Source organism: Mustela nigripes, chromosome 14 (genome assembly GCF_022355385.1).
Source record: "Mustela nigripes isolate SB6536 chromosome 14, MUSNIG.SB6536, whole genome shotgun sequence".
NCBI lineage: Eukaryota > Metazoa > Chordata > Mammalia > Carnivora > Mustelidae > Mustela > Mustela nigripes.
Genome location: NC_081570.1, coordinates 68,464,758 through 68,486,406, shown reverse-complemented (window position 1 = coordinate 68,486,406; position 21,649 = coordinate 68,464,758). Strand labels below are relative to the sequence as shown.

General features: G+C 34.7%; 1 protein-coding gene across 17 annotated transcripts in view; it reads right to left on the bottom strand.

The window, feature by feature from the left end:
- Positions 1 to 882: 882 nt before the first annotated feature.
- Positions 883 to 21,649, bottom strand: part of ADGRL2 (adhesion G protein-coupled receptor L2) — a 189,069-nt gene continuing 168,302 nt past the window's right edge. For 4 of the 17 annotated variants that reach the window (XM_059375220.1, XM_059375223.1, XM_059375221.1 and 1 more), the window contains 7 exons: positions 14,153 to 14,244; positions 13,284 to 13,328; positions 12,147 to 12,315; positions 8,742 to 8,870; positions 8,137 to 8,233; positions 6,267 to 6,395; positions 883 to 2,921 (listed from right to left, as the gene is read on the bottom strand). In XM_059375220.1, coding sequence (XP_059231203.1) covers positions 2,167 to 2,921; positions 6,267 to 6,395; positions 8,137 to 8,233; positions 8,742 to 8,870; positions 12,147 to 12,315; positions 13,284 to 13,328; positions 14,153 to 14,244 — 1,416 coding nt within the window. In that variant the 3' untranslated portion in view covers positions 883 to 2,166. Of the gene's footprint in view, positions 2,922 to 3,610; positions 3,664 to 5,953; positions 6,036 to 6,266; positions 6,396 to 8,136; positions 8,234 to 8,741; positions 8,871 to 12,146; positions 12,316 to 13,283; positions 13,329 to 14,152; positions 14,245 to 21,649 lie in introns of those variants that run through there. The other 13 variants (XM_059375224.1, XM_059375225.1, XM_059375227.1 and 10 more) reach the window with 9 other exon arrangements.

The window sequence follows — 21,649 nt, the reverse complement described above, 5'->3', positions numbered from 1 at the left end:
ATTATATAATGCCCCAAATAAAGTCTTGTAAATTCCTGAAGGATTTTAGCCAAAGAAATAAAAATACCCTTTTAAAAGATTTATTAAATCTGTTTGAATATTAATACAACTTTTTATAGTCAGTCTCCAACCTAAATATTAACTATGTGTGAATACACACCTCTGTTGTTACTCTATTATTAAACTATGGATACCATATCATACAGTGCCTGCCTTACTATATCTGCATTTAGATATATCAATATATACTTGAAAAAACTTTTCTCATTTTTTTTTTTAAATTCAATAGGCATGACGAAGTGTGTCCACATTAAAAAATCAAGCTATTTCTAACTTAGCGGAAGCACTTGAGAGCCACTACCCTTTAGAAGAATCTGGTATAAATCCTTTTGATGTAGACAGGAAAAATCTATTTGTTGAGATTCAATTATATGATTTTTGAACCTTTCTCTGATAACAAATATTGTCATTCACGGCAGCCTATAGGGATAGTTTAAAATTGTAAAAGTATGCTTTAGGAATGTCTTCTCAATTCTGCTGAAAAATTAATTTTTTTACGATGCCAAAATTTGTAGAATTTCCTACCCTTCTTCTTTTTGTAATTTTTGTTTTAGTTTTGACACAATGCAACTTGAAGAAAGTACTTTCAGTAGATTTCTCTATTGAAACTTTTCTGCCAGATCCTGTATGTGGGAAATGGGCAATTTGAATACACACATATTCTCGACAACACCCAGAACCATCAAGGCAGCTTAAGTGTATTCTTTCTCATACCCGTGGGTTATTATTATGAAGGGACCCACGTATGCCATGGGGGAACACCATTTAACACCAGTGTGTTAAAGCCAGTTATGTCTCATACATAAAAGTGCACGTTATAACTACTTGAAAAAATTCACATTTATTTACTGTCAAACCGTGTTAAACTTTACACTGGATATTAGTGATGGGCTCATTATTAACAGGTTTACACAAAGGGATGAAAAGAAAAGCAGAATTTTGCGGAAACAATTTACATTTCATTAGAACTTTATCATAAAATAAATTAATTACTAAATATAGGCAGAAGGAATATGGAAGAGTAATATTTATGTTTTATTTTATTTTTTAAAAAAGAATAGGCACCTTTTGTTCACTAGAAAGTTTGTGAGAAGTGCCCAGTGCCCTCACTGCCCTCCGTTCAAGAATAAACAGAGGGGTAACACACACTCTTTTCTAGATTTCACCACATTTGTGCAAGGCATGGCGTAACTGGCTTCGAAGAGTTTTTTTCCCCCCATAAAACGCGTTCTTTTGGCAATAAGAAATTTAAATGTAAGAATAAAGACTAACTGGTCAAAGCAGAACACTGTGTACAGTGGAAAATAAGTGAAAATGGGTAGAACTTACCATGACAGAGTGTAAGAAAAAACATTTCATAACATATGTGCAACCAAGAGCTTTTCACAATATTTTCTTCAAACTCTTTAAAATTATTTTAATGACAATTATATTTCAGTTGGACACAAATGTATTTATTTTACCCTAGCAATAGAACAAAATATAATTTCTTTAGCCATTTTTTCATGAGAATAGTTCATTGTACAGTTGAGGAAACATATGAAATAAGGCCTGTGGCTTGATTGCTAGTGGTTAAACATGTTTTCAATCTTTGCCTTAATGTAAAAGATTTGCAGCGAACGAACTGCAAACTGACGCAGAATGGCTCTCCTGCTTTTCCAAGTCTTGTCAGGAACAGTAAGGTACAGTAAATTTGTCCCACAGGATTTTAAAGCCTACGTCTTGTATATAATACAATGCAGGCCTACAAAAACGGTGCAGCCATATTTACAGATCTAGTTCACAGACTGCTGCAGTAGAATGGCTGGAAAAGTTTTGTTTTGCTTGCTTCACAATTTCTCTAAACAGCAGCAGAATCTTAAAATACCTGGTTGGCATCTCTTTTCTTTGTAACAAATAATCATTTTAGTATACTCTGTGTATATACAAAGTTTCTGTACGTTCTATAAAAATTCACAGAACTTCAAGGTTCAGTCATCTTTTTACACTGGAGAACCACAGGTCAACAGAGCCATCTCTCCGAGCAGAGTCTGAGGGAGCTGCAATGGGCCAGCGGAGTCTTTATTAATACTTGCCTGTGGCCCCTGGAATTCCTTAGCTGCTCTATTAAAGACTCGTGACAAGCTGCATTTGTCCTTCTCTAACGTCTCCTTCGGGAATACACCCTTCCTTGTTAATGGGGATTATGTAACCATCACTATTGCCCCTGCTGATCTGGTAACACATCTGAAGCTGATGGCCAGCTCCAAGATTTGGCATGCTTTTATAGTAAATGTCCTCGTTCTCACTCCTCCTGGAGGGAGAGAGGTCCTCTTCCATGTCAGGGCTGCTCTCCTGGTAGGGAGAGTCTCTAAGATTGGGCATGCTGGTATAAAGAGAGTCTCTGTTGGGGGACTGGAGGTGGTCCTCGGCCTCCGCGGTCAGCTGGGAGACGTAGCTGTCAGTCCCCTCGGGCTTCACCTTCTTCTGCGGCTGGTACAGAAGGGAGTGAGTCCGCTGAGGAATGAGCGGCGCCTCGAGCTCCTTGTGGTGGAGCTCCAGCCCCGGGTTGTCGCCGTGCATCAAAGAGGAAGCGTCCGCCACGATCGCGTCGTCTTCGCTGCTGCTGCCGCCGATCACGGGTTTGACTGGCAGCGTGAGCTCGAGGTTGTGAGTCTTGCTGCCGCCCCGCAGGTTGTTGTGCACTAACTCTGAAATGATCATTTTCTCGAAAGCGGTATCATTCAGACTTAGTCCACAGTCCACGACTTGCACGCTGTCATTATAGTCCCCCTTGCGCAGTGAGTAGCTGTTGTTAAAGTTACCATTTAGCGGTAGAGTATCCATGGCACTTGTATCCCTGGCATTGTTCAGTGAATGTCCTGAAACGGGAAAGGGGGGGTTTCCGTTACTGCCGCTGTTCCTTCCCAAAGCATCTTTACTTCTTTTGTACAAAACTTTTTAATGTCGTTCAGGACAAAGTTGTATTTGAAAGCTAACACCTGAACAGTGCCAGGCTTTCCCGCATTCCCAACGGTAAACAGTTGCAACCCCTTAGTAATAGGAAGAAGTGTGAAAGAATAATACTGTTTTCCAGGGAGGGAAGATGGCATACAGAATATTATTTGATCAATTTCGGGGAGACGGTAGTTATCAATTGATTTTTGGTCAAATCTCTGACACTCTTACAAGGAAGACTTCACTCCATGCCCTTGCATAGTTAATGCAAAGCAATTCATTAGTGACATTTACATTTTAAAGTACGAGACTATGGTTTATAAAAATAAAATTAACAGAATTTGTCCTAAACAACACTAAATTAAAAAAGGAATAAGTCACATACAAAAACCGAAGGCAAATGTACAACATAAACCCACATAACTGGCAAGCAACTTTTTAAACAACATTCTAACATTTCCTTTTTCTGGAGATGGAGTAAAAAAAAGAATGAAAAAAATGGACAGATACAAAGAATCATGTTCAACGAAGACAGCCATCTCTCACACTGACGGGACCAAGGGCCCACAAGCACCATCCGACAACACGAAAGACAGCAGGTGGAATGACTCACTTTGGACAACTCACATCATGTCTGTCTGCTCAGGCTATCTGGCCTAAGAGTAGCTGATATATAAAAGAAAGTAAAATGATTTATTGTAACATGATGAAGAATTTCTAAGCTTCTCAGCAACTTAGTCAGAGCAAGGGTTCAACAAATTAGATTACCAGCAATAGCAGCCTTTTGCTTTTTCATTTAATAGTTATCGTTTTGATTTTTTTGTTTCCTTTTGGTACTAATACTCTCTCTAATCGCAACGGCCCCAGGCTCCTAATGGTCAAAGTTTGCCTGCAGCCCTGCAGTTGCATCAGCCACAGTGACAGCACCGAATGAACCAGCAGAGTCTACTGTACGAGACTGGCCCACAGACACCATGGGCATGGAGGTTAGACGCAGAAATGTTAGAGATTTCTTAAGTATGGGTCACAGAAATCAAACCAATAATAGATATTAACTATGGAATGGGAAAAGGGTGTCAGCCTTGGCTAATATATATTTATCTCTAAAGGAATGAAAGACTGGATAAGTCTGCTGAAGATATGAAAAGAGGTTTAGAAGGAAAAAAAAGATGGTAACATGCTCTCTTGGAATCAGAGTTGTATTTCTACAGACACATAAACATGTAAACTGAGACATCACAGTGCTTCTCAGGCAAATGAAAATAAAAAGTTTTAGAGAAAATTAAATGATCTGCACCATGGTAAGTTAGGTTATTCATTCTCAAAATCCTAGAGAAAAAAAAAAAATCACTTGTTTACAGATAGGTCTGGAAAAAAAAAAGAATGAAATGATGTTACTGAATGACACTGGCCACTGTGAGGCTGCTGCATTGTATGCAAGGCTTGGAGGAGTCGAGGAAAAATTTCATTCTTGGAAAAAATAGGAAATTTCCCTTTCTCGTGCTGACTCCACTCTTAAAGCTGCAGATTATCCTAGAAAACTCGATTTCATGACCAATAAATATGTGGGAACTGTTCAATAGCTTCTCATTAGCAGAAAATGAGTAGGTGTGTGTGGGGGGGTACACCTGTTGGTGACTGGTTTTATTTTAAAAAACTCTGATCCAACGTCTACATTGGAAAAACGGACAATTTCATTTTTACCAGGCTCCACATATAACAAAATGAAGTTATTATAATAGTATCTGTAAGGCTTCCTTTAGTTTGATTCACATAACTGTCTAGCTACCTAATTCATGCATGTGCCACCATCTTTATTTAGAAAACATTTGGTGTTTAAGTTCTAGGTGACACACAGATCACTTTCTAGCAATTGTTTCCTCTATCAAGGTTCGATCGTGCCATTTTTCTTTCCTTTTACCATTGCTTAATAAATATAAAAATATATACTGGGTAATGCAAAAGGTGTTTTCTATGATATACTGCAGATTTAAGTACATCTTTGACTGGTTTTGAAGAGGCAACTTTTTCTGCCCAAGTTCAGGTAATTCACTTGAAGACTTTCCACAGCCTGTAGCAAGATTACTGTGGGAATGCAGAAATGATAAGTCAATTATTAAGCTTTCTGGTTGACAGCACCTCAGGCTTTAAAGAGCAAATTATTTCAGCATTGCATATACTTAAGTATGGACAGCATTTGCTACAGACCTCTATTACTGACAAAAGGCAGTACAGATGTACTGTTTGAATTTGGTACCAGTTTAGTTGGAAATTGTGAACCACTTGCCCGCTGAGTCTACTTCATGACTGCTAGTTATGTTTTAATTGTGCCGGTTAAAAATCATGCTGAAAAAATTTACATTTGATAGGCAAAGTTAAGTTTGACTCCCATACTTGTCTCTCTGTAGGTTGCTAGAGGAAAGCATAAGGAAAGTAAGAAAAACAAGAGAATGAAAAGAGAAACTGCAGTTACGTTAAAAAAGAATTTAAGAAAAAAAAAAGGAAACAAAGTTCTTTGTTTAATTTAGTGGCAAATATCAATCACAAATAAATTTTACGTGCTAACAATAATTATGTGATAACTTTTACTGAAGTCTTGCAAACTGTGTTAATATTAAATGCTTTTTATTTTAATAAGCTATTAGAAAACATAGTAATACAGGATGGGTTAGTGACAATCTCTCCCCCTCCCCCAATAAACAACTAAAGGTATAAACTGACTAATAGTAACTTCATTCTCAAAGTTTTTTTTTTTTAAGGAAAAAACAAACAAACAAACAAAAAAACCACTACCATAAAGCTGCACTATACTATAGTTTGGTTACATTGATAATGCTGGGTGTAGTTTTCTATACCTAGGCATCCAAATTATCTTTATTAGCTAATTCATTCCAGAAGCAAATTCTGTCTGCAAGCTTTAGGGTAAACTGAACAGTATATTACATAGATAGGATACCTCTAAATGATATAAATCTTGAAGATGGGCTCTCGGACCATGTGATGTCAGTCCTGTAATAATATATTAAGATTTATGCCACCTGTGTTAAAAACATGGATAATTATTGGTAAATACTATCATGACTGAATTTTTACTATAATATAGTGCAGTTTTAGAAGCCTGGCATGGGCAATACCGTAGTTCTTTAAACTGAGAAATTAAAGATGTAATAATAAATATATGGCAACTTGAGTACTCTAGAAAAGGGGCAAAGATCAGAGCTCTGTTTAGCAGCAAAGAAAGGAAGTTTTATTCGTAAGTATAAGCACACCTGGTGAGTTAAATACAGGAGCTGAAGGGGCATTACATACAACTGTTTCAGCGAGCAATGTGTTATAGGGGTTGTTAGTGCCGTGGGGTCGAAGAAGAGGGTTTGTTAGTAGGTAATTGCCAGTCATTCCTAAAGCAAAGAAACAGAAAAGAAAAATACATCAGTTCTCTTATTTTTGTGTTACAGTTGCAGTAAAGTACTTTTTGTATTCATCAAGGGTAGCAGACAAGTTGGCAATGGATTATCTGCTGAAATTTTCTGACTGTATTTGAACTACTAATTTGAAGGAGAAAGGGGAGAGGGAAGTTAAATTTCAGTAATTCACAGGTGCTTTCTAAGTCCCTCAAGTAAACACCTGCTGAGGATGACATTTACTAATTTATACAAAATCACTTTTAAACAAAAATGGCAATTAAATGCACAGAGATCAACATTATGTTTCAAGATGTTACTGCTTAATATTAAAAACCTAACCACTGAGGCCCAGAAGAGGGAATCTCAAACTTTCAGATTTACAGGTGTGGGATTATCCCTCATGAAAACATCTGTGTTAATATCAACTTTGACACAAGCAGGAGGAAAACAACTTTCACAAACAAGTAAAAAGTACGACACACTGCACAAAGCTTCTCTTAGTAAATGCGAGAGCACACATGCCAAGGGGGAAGAAAGAGACTGTGTGTATGATGAATTATTAGACCATTCACAAACTCCATAAAGTAAGAATTTTCATTCCATAATCTTATTTGCCAGGTTTCAAAAATGAATCATTGAATAATTCATTTCCTTTTTGATAGTCATCTTAACAGAATTAGGTAAAACATCAGAGCAATGGAATAAACACACATTTCACTCATTCTAATTGACAAATTACAAACCTTTCAATACTTATCAAACATATGTTTTGCATAGCTAATGTAATTTGACTAAAAATACTTTAAAATTCAAGTTGGTTTTGATGCCATACATACTCCTTTCTTCATTTTAAACCAGAATCTCATCAGAACAATGTCAACAGTGAAAAATGTCTTTAATATTTGTGATAAAATAGAACATGTTCTATTATATTACAAATCAATATATCAAAACAAATTACCTGGATAAATTACCTTTTAAGGATGGATATATATATATATATATATATATATATATATATATACACAATAACATTATTTTTTTCATATCAAATTCAAATTTACTAAGCTTGCACTCAGGATTATGTGTGTCTATGTGCACTTGTGTCCTCATCCTGCTTAATTATTTTATTTGCCAGCTTATTTTAAGTAATAATTTGTCATTTATACAAGTTTAAAATTGTAAACACCTTAAAAATAGTAATTCAAATAGAAAAAACTGCTTTATAAATTCTCATTTATTTAACTAGTCGCTTATGAAAATTTACTATAAATGTTTTTGACACTTTTTTACTTTTGGAAAGAAGTGTAAAGTAAAATAATTTTACAAATAAGAATTTTCACCATAAAATTGGCAGTTTAATGTGAATAGTAGTTATTCTAACTATATTAATGTTTTAAAAAGAAAACTTCCACAAATGTCTCAGAAAAGATAAATTTGTATTCACTAAAGGAAAATATTTTTAATCTGTGGCAAAATATGTTCTTAGTAATTACTTTTTTCACCCTTATTATGTTACTGTGGAGTTTAAAATTCTACTTTTTGCATTACATTATTGAGTAAGACGAATTTATATGTACTTTCATAAAGGATAAAAGTTGACTCAACAGGTTTAATAGCTTGTGAGATAAACCCATTTGAGAGGAAAAAAATCAGGAGTTTCTCTAGAGTTATTGTAAATTGGCAAAAAGGTACAAAATTTATATTGTAAACTCAAATTTTCCTAGTAACTGACCTTGATTAAGTGTTGAAGTGCTATTGATGTCACCTGAGATAAAAGAAGATTCAGACTGTTTTCTCACAGTGTCATTCCACATCCTTCTTATACGACTCTATTAATATAAAATAGCAAGACATATGTTATGTTAGTTTCCCCAAGCTCACCTTATGAAAGACACATAAAGATCTACCCTAAGCAATCTGTGGAGGATTATCTGGTAGCTGTTAAAAAGAAATGTGTGTTGATTCTGGTCTAAAACTAAGGAAGTCTAGAACTGAAGAACGAATATTTAATCCTCCACTCTTCGTGGAGATGACTGATTATTTAACAAACGTTTAGTGAGTACCCACCAGGAGTACCATGCTATGTGACCTCAGGGTATCCCCAAAATGATCATATACATCTTAAAGAAGTTACACTTCTCAACAATGATGCTCACGCCTAAAGAAACACCTTGAATAAATACTTAAGAAGAAATTAAGACCAAAAAACTAAAAGAGCAAGTATTTGCTACCTAGATCATTATAATGAGGAGACAATTAGTGCATGTGAACAGAACATGTCTCGGTAGGCTTTCGATAAAGAAGGTTAATTAAAGATGTTGTCAAATTCTTTGTTACCTGTGTGCCAGAGGAATACCGAGCACTAGTTCTGGTGGTTGATGCCTTCACTGAACTGTGGGGGCTCTCAGTCGGGAGGCCGCCGCAGCAATAGGAGTGTCTGAAGCACTTGCCATATTCTTTTCGTACCTGCATTGAATAACCACGAGACCGAGAGATGAACACAAACATACCTGCTTCTCTCTGTCACTCTAATTAAATGAGCAGTGGAAACAACTAAGAAGAGTAAGTTCACTAACACTTTTCTGTGGAGCAAATAAATTGAATTTCTAAAATCAAGTTCAACTGAAAATGCTGAAAGAGTAATCAGAAAAATATCTTTGCCTCCCAGACTGACTAGTAGGAGCTTCAAAATGTGATGTAATATGTGAAAATGTTTGATGCCTATTGTTACACAAATGTTATTAATACATACATAATAATGTTTTAAAGCTTTATCCATATACTTAGCAACTTAGATTTTCTATTTTATGCTAAGAAAAAAAGGACAAAAAATTAGAATTTTCCTGCTTAATTACATTTAACCACTCATAATCCAGTCATTTAAGTTTCATACGCTTCATGTCCTTTTAGGTAGGTCAATACATAAACTTCTTTTACCGGATTGCACACTTTCGCGGATAACCTCTTTATAATGACAAGACTACTTTGGCACACGAATAAAGAAGAAAAGGACTTTGATACATATGCTATTAATTAGGATGGAATGTTTTCTTCATTTTCTGATGTGTCTAGCTTTAACATTTAGTGTAGAGAGTCTAAGATGCCTATTCACTTCATTAGCACACAAGGGAACTATTTATGCAATTTCCAATCACATTAATGTGTTACCCATGTAATTTCCCTTTTCCCCTGAAGCTAGGATATATGAATAGATAGGAAAGCTGTTAGACCTAAAGAAAGTTTAAAGTCAACTTTAAAAACTGAATCCCCAAAAATTGTAAAGAATAGGGCCCCATTTAGGAAGGTGATGCAGAATTGGGAGGAGCGGAGAAGAGGGCTGGATTTTGTGCAGCTCTATTGGCCTGTGAACAAGTTCTGCTCTGGCTTAGAGCCAGACTGAAATTAGAACTCTGTGTAAGAAATTACTTTCCTTTTTTTTTTTTTTTTTTTGTTAAATTTATTTATTTGATAGAGATCACAAGTAGGCAGAGAGGCAGGCAGAGAAGAGAGGAGGAAGAAGGTTCCCCACTGAGCAGGGAGCCCAATGTGGGGCTCGATCCCAGGACCCTGCGATCATGCACTGAGCCGAAGGCAGAGGATCTAACCCACAGAGCCACCCAGGCGGACCCTGCGATCATGCACTGAGCTGAAGGCAGAGGATCTAACCCACAGAGCCACCCAGGCGCCTCAAGGAAATTACTTTCCAGTAGGTTGCCAAAAACAATCAAAAAGACTCCTCCCCCCCCCACCCCATACCTCCCTTCCCCACCCAACACCATTCTATTCTCAGTAGATCTGCTTGCAGACCCAGGACTTTGACAATTATTCCTTCAAAAAATTACAGAATTAAAGTTGCTAGATAACTTTTTAAACCCAAGTGCACTTGCATTTTCATCCTGTTAGCCTTATTTAACTACACCTATTAGAACAAATAACAATGGGCTTGAGCTTTCAAAGCATTTTCTTGGCCTAAATATGCTCACTCAAGCAGTAAGAAGCATGATTTTAACAAACTCATTTTGTATCATATTCTTAGCCATTCATTCTGGCAGCACCCAATAGGACATACCCAAGACTAGGTAGAAGGTGTTCAAAGGGAAGTCTAACACATTGTTCAAAAGATGTGATTTTTAATTAAAAAGCACAGCAATGGGGTGCCTGGGTGGCTCAGTGGGTTAAAGCCTCTGGCTTCGGCTCAGGTCATGATCCCAGTGTCCTAGGATCGCATCAGGATCTCTGCTCAGCAGGGAGTCTGCTTCCCCTCCTTTCTCTCTGCCTGCCTCTCTGCCTACCTGTGATCTCTGTCAAATAAATAAATAAAATCTTTACAAAAAAATAAAAAAATAAAAATCACAGCAAAATCTCTTTGTTCAATTAATACACATAACCTGTATGAGGAAATAATTCATGCTTTATGTTAAACACTTTTGGAAGAAATTATGATATGTGATCCTATACATGTATACAAAAGGCTCATTTGTGTAAGGTAAAGTAAAACCCAAAGTAATTACAAGATTATACCTGTATAATGTTTAGAAAACTAAAGTTCAGTGTTATTAAATAACACCTGATCCCTCAACAAAATTTTTTTTTGGACATTTCATGGCTATTAACTGCTCTGAAATGCTGTATGACCAAGTCTATGGCAATCAAAATGGTATTTTATCCAAATAATACACTCCAGTGTTGGTTTTGCCTAATGCCTATATTGCTGTGAATGTACATTATCTGTCAGTATTGCACATCCCACTGTCATTATCTCAAAATTATAGCTTACTCAACAACTGATGGAAGTAACAACACTATCATCTTGTCAGGACTGAAAACATAATAGTTTTCACTTTCAAAATTCTATTTCGCTGTTCAATTTAGTGACCAACTAGTAATAACAGAATAAAAAGACTATATTAGATATGCAGGCAGAGAAAAGATGATACCTAGTTAAAAGGCGGCTAAGCTATTCTCTTAAGGTTTACATCTTCTTGCAAGTTTTTCATCTTTAACTTTAATTTTTGAATCATTTTTGCTGACTCCAGTTAACATAAAATCAGGACAAAATAATAAGATCTGAGATATTAAATTACTGGGTTTTAGATTTTTCACAACGACTCAAAAGGTAACATTAATATTAATTTTTTGTATGTCTGGTGCTTTTAAAGTCAAGGTCATTTATCCTATGTTCAATTTCGTTTTGAAACACTGCATTCCCTTTATCAAGCAAAAAATGAGATTATTTAACCTTTTTTTTTAAATCTTGTATACTTTTTTTTAAAGATTTTAGTTATTTTTTCATGAAAGACAGAGAGAGAGAGAGAGAGAGAGAGGCAGAAGGAGAAGCATGCTCTCTGTAGAGCCAGGAGTCCAATGCAGGACTCGATCCCAGGACCCTGGATCATGACCTGAGCCGAAGGCAGACACTTAACCAACTGAGCCACTGAGCCACCGAGGGGCCCCCATCTTATATACCGTTTGCACAAAGCATGTTTGTAGACCCCACTAGCAAAGAAGAAATCTTAACATCAGTGCCTAATATTTTCAAAGTGAGATCCAAAAAGATGATAGGTATTGACTTATTTTATATGTGAAGCCTGAATTTCCAGACATGCGTGACAATTAATTTATGATTAAAAATGATTCTATTTCGTAATATGTCAGCTGTAAAATTGTAAAATCTTCTCCATTTCATCTCTGATTTTCAAACCAAAGAACAAACAACTAGAATCCGTAGGTGTCTTCACTTACTTTCTTTTGGAGAGCACAGTGAAAGATGAAAATGAACACTCCCTGGAAAGCATTAAAGATGGTGAAGAGATATGCCATCACAATAGTCTCCTCATTAATAAAAAGCAACCCAAATGACCAGGTTAGGCCAAGAAGACATAGGAGAGCAAAAGCGCCAAGCACCCAAGACCTGAAAAAATAAAGTGAATTTTATTAACAAGTCCAATGAGAGAACACCACATCACACTTAAATATCAACATATCAGTAGTAGCGGTTGACTTTCTCTATGTTCACATTCAAATTCAACAGCATTTTGGCTTTAACCTTTCATTGATTAGAGAAAGAACAATAGCATTTAGTACTGCAGCCTCCAGTGAAAACAGCAACAGCAGGTATGACCTTTTCTTACTCCAGCATTAACAAGGTATCAGAACTATATTAAAATACAAGGTGTAAAACATCCCCCGTGACTTTATTGTCTTTTATGTGCATTTTAGTCAAAGAAATTAAGGAGTCCTTAATGAGTTTACTCCTGTCTTTTTATCCCTGTGGTGCACTCATGACACTGAATAATGTGACACATACAGAAAGGTTAAATGGCAGATAATCACTTCACACCTAAACTGCAGATTCTAATAAACTGATCTTAGGTGAGCCTAAGGTATTTTAACTAAAGCATGAAGAAGCCTTGCTGAAATGGGACAAAAATATGAGAACAACTTCAAAATAAAATAATTTTGGAGAGATTTCATCATGAATAGCTTAAGGAGAAAAGAACTGTAGAAAATAGGACGGAATGGAAAGGATTTAAAGTCAGTGCATTCCATGTCTAACTAATGATCTTACTTGATAAATGGCTTATTATCTTCATAGCTAGAAAGCATTATAAGCAGAAAAGAGAAACAAAATTATTAGACAGAATTAAAATAGAAAGTAATAAGAAAGCATTTATATATTTTATAAATTAGTCAAAATTAAGAAAGTCAAAATGCAGAGGCAAGCAATTAAAAAATAAAGGCATATTATAGTTTTAAAATACTACAGCAAATTAGATATTCCAAAATAACTATAAAAATTAAGGGCAATTCATGATATTGACGGATTTGTAAAAAATATAAATCATGCCATAAATTTGTTAATGTAGGGTTCTACCTTACCCAGGTAAGTCCGTATTATAGTAGCCATCACAAACACGGTAATTACTGGTGTAGATGAGAAGACAGAAAGAGGAAAAGGAAGAAAAGAGAGAGATGCTAAAGATTAGCTCTCTCTCTTACCATGCAACATGCAATGAAGCTGGCACTAACCTATCTAAAACATCTACTTTTTTAAAAGAAAAATTACCCTTACTAGAGATCTGCCATTTTTTACATTACAAATATTTTTCACAATCCCATTATAACCAACTTGAATAATACCTCCTCAAATCTTAAATTAACTCATATCTAAAAGATAACTCTGAAAATCCTTCCATAAATGACTTAATGAATCAACAGCGATCAATTATTTAATTAGATAGCATTTGCCATTGATAGGATATTGTAGTTTTTATTCAATATTGTAATAAAGTAAACATTTCTTCAATTATCATGAAAAACAACAGATAATCTCCAAGTTAACAATAGTAATAGAGTAAATTATCTTAGGAAAACAAGATTAGAAGTAGAAACTGCTCAGAATCCTTAAATCAAAAAAGTCATTTAACAAAACAAACTTAATATCATATCAGCCTTGCAAACAGCAACATCATTTTGAACTGCATTTTAAATTTAAATGAAACTGCTACAGTGATATGGAATTTCCACAAAGCCACTGAAACAATTTCTTGGCTCTAGATCAAGAGAGAAATCATTATCTAATTTTTGACCAATGTCTGTGACATGGTTAACAGTGAGACTCAACCTTGATCAGTAAAACTTCATTCTGAATAATTTCTACAGTTGAAGGAAAGCATTTATGTATTCTCTGTGGAGGGTATCTTTCACTTAGTTTGTCAAGCACTAAAATTCAAATACTAAATACTTACTTAATGTTTTCCAACCTGCTAGAATCTGGTTTCAAAGTGTTTGAGTGCTTCACCATTTTGCATAATGTGATCACCAGGAAGATAATATTTAGCTGTTACAACAAATAAAGAATTAGACCACTGTAACCACAGAGTAAAAAAATGAGCAAGTTTTGCAAATACACTTAATGAGTTAATGCAGCTAAATATCAATGACATGAGTATATAGTAGACATTCACTGACTCAGTTTTACATAGGCAATGATCTGGTTGAGTCTAAATAAAAAATACTCCAGCTATGTATGATCGTTTTTTTTTAATAGATCATTTGACATGAAATTACAACCTCATTAAATCAGCATCATGTGGTGATGATTAAATAAATTAGAAAATCTAAATTAGTTTCTTTAGCTAGAGGTACTCCACGGCCTAAAAGCCATCTAATGGAAATACTGAAGTGAATTCTTCAGAAGGGACATTTACATCATGTAGCTTACAAGGACTGTGGGATTTGGGACCCTACGACTTAGCTGAGAGTCTAGCTTTTGATTTTGACTGATCAAAGAAAGATAATCACATTTGTATGATCTATTTGTGAGGTAATTGTGAGAATCAAATGAAATAAAATATATGAAAAATTATGAAAAAATACATGAAAAATATTTATTAGTTCCAGAAAGACAAACTTTGAAAGTATTTATATATTTGCTACTAAATGGTTAAAAGCCATCAGTCCTTTTGTTCTTATGCCTCTCTGATGAATGGGCGTAGGTGAATTCTGAAGAAAAAGGCTGCTTTGAGTCCCTCTAAACACTGAGCTGTGTAAAGAATCTAGGTGCAAACAAAAGCAAAAAGAGGGAAGATGGAACCAGACATGGAAGGAAGGTTTGGGAGGTCAACATGAGTGAACTGAGAAGAAAAAAGACAAGTTTTGACTGGAGAGAGATAATGTTTGCCATTTTGCATTTGGTTGTACAGAAACCTAGACAGAGGGAAGACAGTTCCATTTCTAGCTCTAAAAACAGAACTAAGCCTGATCACTCCTGGATTTCTTTACATTTTATTTACTCCTGACTATTACTTTTAAAAAGACAAAACAGAATCATATTTTGTGAGCTTTACTTGGCTTAGACAGTGCAAGCCCCAATGGTGTGTTCAGGAAAGGACTAACAGGGACAAAGACAATTCCTTGGTGGCAAACATTCAACATGATTTTGTTATGATAAGATGATCACTTTTACTGAGTCACAATACCATTGGATAAAATGATAATGCTGTTTTACTCATTCATCACGACTTCTGATTTTGTAATTAGGAAAATTTATATAGGGCAATAAATAAAATTTCCAAGTCGTTCCTAATGAGGAGTTTAGGAACACAGTGAAGGCTTTCATCTAAGCTGTTTATCACTCATTTTGTCAACTGTGCCTTATTGTTTCTCTTAGATGTAGAATTTCCTCTTAAGGGATAAAATGAGGTCAATGGCTATAGTTTGCAAGTGTTGGCAGATAGCATTCTATTGCCTCATGTTAATTACTTAATATTAACAAAAGAGGGACAAAAGAAACTCTCTGTTTAAAACACCTACTTAAACATTAACTTATTAAAAAACTTGTCCAGAGAAAAAGCAAACAAATATATAGAAACACTAGCTTTATATTCTAATGATTATTCCAGGTGGTCACATATAAATAAATGTTTACATTTTCAGAGATATTACAATATAATGCAATTCATTCAACTAATATGTATTGACCTTACTGCTCCATACAAGAATGTGCCTATTGTATTGCACGTAAGATACAATTTCTACCTTTGAAAAGTTAGGGAGATCCTTCTAATAGGACAGTAAATAGCTGACTTAGTTTCTAAAGATGATGGTACAGTACATCTCTAATTTTTTAAAGGCAAAATCAACAGTGTTTTTATTTTTTATTTTATGCAACACTAGGTCTTAACTAGTAAAATTAGAGAATGGTTACAAATAAGATCTCCAAATATTCTACAAACAAACAAAACAAAATGCAAGTAAACACTGATGCAACTCTTAGGGAAAAAAAGCTGCTTTGTAGATTCAGAGTTAAAATCCTTTAAACTTCTGGACCCTTCCTTTTGAATGTCGTAATATAACCATTTCTTTCTTTCACTCCGTAATTCTAGACTTTGGGTTATTTCTTCCCCCTTCCTTTTCTTATACAATTTCATAAAACATATAGGGCCACAGTTTGGTGTTCATCACTTTCTAAGCATGTTGATTAACCCCTCAGGAATAAATAGTAGTGGTAGTACACTCCAGGAAGGAAAAAGTTATACAACTTCTTTGTAAAATTGTATAATGTAAAAACTACAAGAAAATAAAGAATGCGAATTTGGAAAAATGTGGATGTATAAGGTATTATGTTATGAAAAGAAAAGGAGTACAAAATGTGAAATCTTGAAGATGAACACATACCAACATTTTTCAATGAAGATGACCATGTTAAAATTCTGAAGTAAAATAGTTACTTCAGAACTAACACATTTTCAAATAAAACTGAAATGGAAATGGAGTTCACCCACTGAAGAACAGAATTAAATTTAAGTATGATACAAAGCCATTTTTCTTTCTTTCTCTCTTTCTTTCTTTTTTTTTAAGACTGAGAATTAACCAAGTTGAATGTGACACAGAAAGCCTATCTTATTTAATCCTTAAAAAACAACCTGGTAGATAGATACCTCTTCTTCCTCTCGTATCACTCTACTGAGGATTGTTAACATTATATATGTGTTTAGTTCTTCTTTCTAGTTACAAATATAGTACATTCACTTTAAATAATCCTATGTCCAGAGGTAACAGGAAGCACTTGGAGAGTCAGTTTACATTCTAAGATGTTAAGTACCTTGCCAGAGATTACTTAGGTGCTATAATATCAGTGCTGGGATTTAATACACTTTGTGATGGCTCCATAGCCCAGCAACTTTACAGATAGAATTAACCAGTTTATTCTGGTGAGAAAAGTAAGAGTCTCTCCTAGCAAAGCAAAAACATACTAGTTTTTTATTTAAAAAAAAAAAAGATTCTACATCTAGAAAGAGTCATGCATTTTAGAAATCACTCAGAGATGATGAGTGAGTTGAAGATAAATAATAAATTCATATACAAAATACAGCCTCAAGGAAATTCTGAACATAAGGGATGTGCTCTTCAAATGACTTCTACCTGATCGACTTGCTAGAATAACTAATTCTCTATTTCTTTGTTAAACACTACCATCCCATGATCAGCAAATGACTAAAGTGTCCACACACTCCTACTCCCAGTAGACAAACAGTATGTTTAACAGTTAGTTCTGTTTTCTCAAACCTGTTTGTGTTCCACTCACATAACTAAACATCACACAAACTCATAATTGAGTCCAAAAAAGGACTGTCATTTCTAACATAGTAGAATTGAATGTTTCAAAAGATGTTTTAAAAGAGAATCTTTTAAAAAAACAATAAAATAGTAGAAAAATAATCATAAAACCACAGAAAGATTTTTGCACTCAAATTGTTTCACGAATATCTGTGATTTCTCCAATTTTAAAAGCCAAACAGAAGAATTATGATTAGCACTCTAAAATTTAAGTTGCCAAGAAATTTATAGTTAAATCCAATACTAATTTAGACTTCGAAATACAACTTGAAAATATACAAATAATGAAGCAATGGGGTCTTCAACAGGACAAAAATACCATCATTTCAAGAAAAACTAATTATGAAAAAAAGCACACAAGACATACTATAAACCATAAAACACAACAGGGAAAAATAAAAAAGCTAAACACAAGGTACTTTTCTTTTCCCCAAATCCACTTTAAAAACTTCACTGATGGGGCGCCTGGGTGGCTCAGTGGGTTAAAGCCTCTGCCTTTGGCTTAGGTCATGGCCCCAGGGTCCTAGGATTGAGCCCTACATGGGGCTCTCTGGCTCAGCAGGGAGCCTGCTTCCTCCTCTCTCTCTGACTGCTTCTCTGCCTACTTGTGATCTCTGTCAAATAAATAAAATCTTTAAAAAAAAATTTCACTGATAATGTGTTTATTAGTCTTACTAAAATAATGAAAAAGATACTTATGTCATTTAGGTATTGAATATCTTAATATATTATCACCAATATGTATGACAGTAAAATGCTTTCTGGAATTAAATAGAATAAATCCTGAAATGTAAACAATTTTTTAAAAAGAAGTTTTAGAGTTCTTTCTTTCTCTCCAGTGCTAAAAAATATACATATATTTTCATAGAAAAAATACTGTTGGCTGTGATCTTTTTCAGGAGGTGATAACACTTCATAGGAGTCATGATTCTGTAGAGTAAAATATTTTTTTTCCTCTCTTCTTTGCCATTCTCTTAAAAAGTAACTAAGGGAATCAGAACAAGAAATCGAAGGGCAAATAGAAATATCTTTGATTAAATCTATCATTCCAAACAGTCACAGGCAAAAAAAAGTTAGTTTCAAATGAATTACTGATTGCAAATCTGACTTGTTCCTTCTTTGCATTTTCCCCATAACACAAATGGCTCTTTCCAGACATCAACTTCTGGGCTGCTGCTTCTTCTTCTTCTTTTTTTTTTTTTTCTCCCTTTCTAATTAGAGTAAGTGATCTCTTTCTCCTCACTTTTATTTCCTCTCAATTTATTTTCCTGCATTTGGTATGCATTTAAAAAATAAAAGAAATCCCAACCATCAAAGGAATTTCTCCTATTTCTTCCTGGAAAGCAGGCAAAAAGCCAGGGAGAGAAGAATGTCTCTATCATCCAAGTGCTGCTCTTCTCCCCTCAAATTCCAAATTTTTGTCCACTTGCTTTTTTTGTTTCTTTCTTTCCAACATGAATACTAGTAACCTTAAACAGAGTACATATTTTGGGATAGGTTGAAAGGCATTACGCATCAGTGAGAAAGGAAAAAGACGGAGTTACAACTCTGTATACAAAGAACCTGGAAAGTGCATGTCATGACTCAATCATTCACAGAGAAGTCACTAGTAAGTACAGCTGTAGGACTGTGTTACATACGAAATACCAACCCACCAAGCTTAACACCCACACTGATGATTAATTTTAGAGATGAAGCAACTCATCCAGGAATTAATCCAATTTTATCTCTGCTGTGTGTGGTGTGTTTATGTGTGTACACACAGGTAAACAGGCATCTCTTAATGAAATTCTACGTGAAAGAGACGGCAAATTCAGAAACAGATTTTCCTATTCAGCTAAATGGAGTTAATTGCCAAATGGGGTACTCCTTCTCTTGTAATGACAAATAAGACTCTTTCACTTATCTCAAAATAATAATTTCATGAGTTCCAGTACAGATAATCTGCCAGTATCATTTGCTGCTTGATGACAGGGCATAGCCAACTACCCACCCACACCGGGTCACGAAAATCAAAGGACTTGGAAACAAGCAGAGGGAACCAATGATGGCAGGAGCGCACCGTTTGTTTTAGAGTCATCAACCTGCTCAATTGAATCACATCCGTCTGAGTTTAGCAGCTTAAAATTCATTCCACAGCTGGCAGTGCTGACATGGATATGATAAGACAGAAGAACAGAAACACCACTCTGAAGTAACCTAACTGAACTGCACATGTTCTGACCCTTTTTGTCCTCCCTGGAGCTTTTGCTACCTAGCAAATGCAACTCTAAACTGCACTTGTATCTCCAGATCTTTCCTGTTAGCCGAGCAGAAGCCTATTTCTCCCTGGGACTAGCAGCCAGAGAGGTGTTCTCTGAAGAAGACTTCTAAATGAGTGTGTGAGCTGAACTCTTACTGAACTGAATTAATTATTAACGATGTAGATGGAGCTGTCCAAATGATAAGAACAGCTCCTGACGTGTCATGATCCAAGCTTTCATTAAACCATTTCAGGCATACTAATGGTTTCCCACTGCTCATTACTTACAAGCACTTTTCTCAAAGATATAATAACTCTAGTGCCTGTAGGTAAGACAGTCTATAGAAATACAGAAGCAAGAAGTTTTATCTTCCATAGCATGTTATTTTTCTTCATAGAACATTATAAAAAGCATACACTTACTTAATATTACTAAGTTAAATGGCTTCAATTCAGAAAAGTAGGAAAGGCAAAATTCCAAAAGGAACACAATCCCCTTCTGGGAATTGTAATGAGTAGTTTTTGTTCTAAGAGTACTCCTTAAAAGGGTAGTATATAATGGAATTTATGTTACTAAGATTTGTGTTTGTATTGACTTTTAAATATCCTTTCTCATCAGAAGGATGTATGTGTTATAAATATATTAACATTCAACAAACGTGCTGAACAATCATATATCTCGGTTTAGGTTATGCATGATGTTTTACACCTCTATACCACTCTTTGCCTCTCTGCGTCCGGAGAATTAGAGGACAAAGCAGCTGCGGGACAATTACTCCTAGGATCTATATTGTCAAAATAGCTACTTGCTGTGTTTGGGTTTTGTTGGTTCCCCCCCCCCCCCCCTTAAAGTTGGGAACACTATTCCTCAAAGCCCTTCACATTTCAACCTAAATGATTGGGTACAGGATAACAATGACGACAAAACTAATAAATAACAGTAGGGTTCACACTGTAAATGGGCAATATAATGTCCTTCACTTCTTTTCTTACTAGAAACAGTATATGTGAACATTAATGTCTTTTGTCCAAGTGAAAGAAATTTTAATACTCTAAAGTGAAAAAAAAAATTTAATACTCTAAAGTCAGTATTTATTTTTAGATGGAAATAAACAAAACTAGTACAACAGAAGTTAACACATACTTTTATAGATTAGATTATCTCTGAAATGGTCTTTATAATTTTCAAAGTTATCAATATGATTAGCTAAGGGTTCAGGGGGGAAAAAAAGAGAAGCGTGTGTCTTTAAGGATCATGCCACTTCAATTCAGCTGTTTACCATTTAATTTGAGAGTGGTTTAGGCTATGTTAACTTAAATAAACCGAGAACTAAAACGAGAGTAATCATTTGGATTGAGTAATTCTGGTGAGAAATAAGCTTTCCTAGGAAGACTTGAGAATGATTTACTGGCTTGATTCATACAGGCATTCACCTCAAATTTTCATTTTGCTTTGTGTAAGTGTATAATTCATTTTAAAGACAAAAGTACATACATATGAAGTGATTTTAAGTTTCCTTGAACTACTACATTTTTTCCCCTCAATTTTATGAAAGACTAGTTAAATACAGAAATATCCTAATAAGTTCATGTGTATCACCTCTTTTAAAAAGTCCTTAAAATAGGTATTTAAAAGAAAATATTTAAACTTGCTTATGTTTCCCTTTCAATCTTATAATGGTCAGTAGCATCTATCTGTAACAGCATAATGCTAAAACTCAGTGAAAAGTTTTAAATACCAAAAACCAAATATTTTAGCTACATCCTTTTATTTCAACTATATTTCAAATATTTGACTAATGATAATGTAAGCAGTTAAAAAACACCTATGTCATGTTATATTTAATGGGTAAACAATTTATTTTTTAAAAATTTCTTGAAG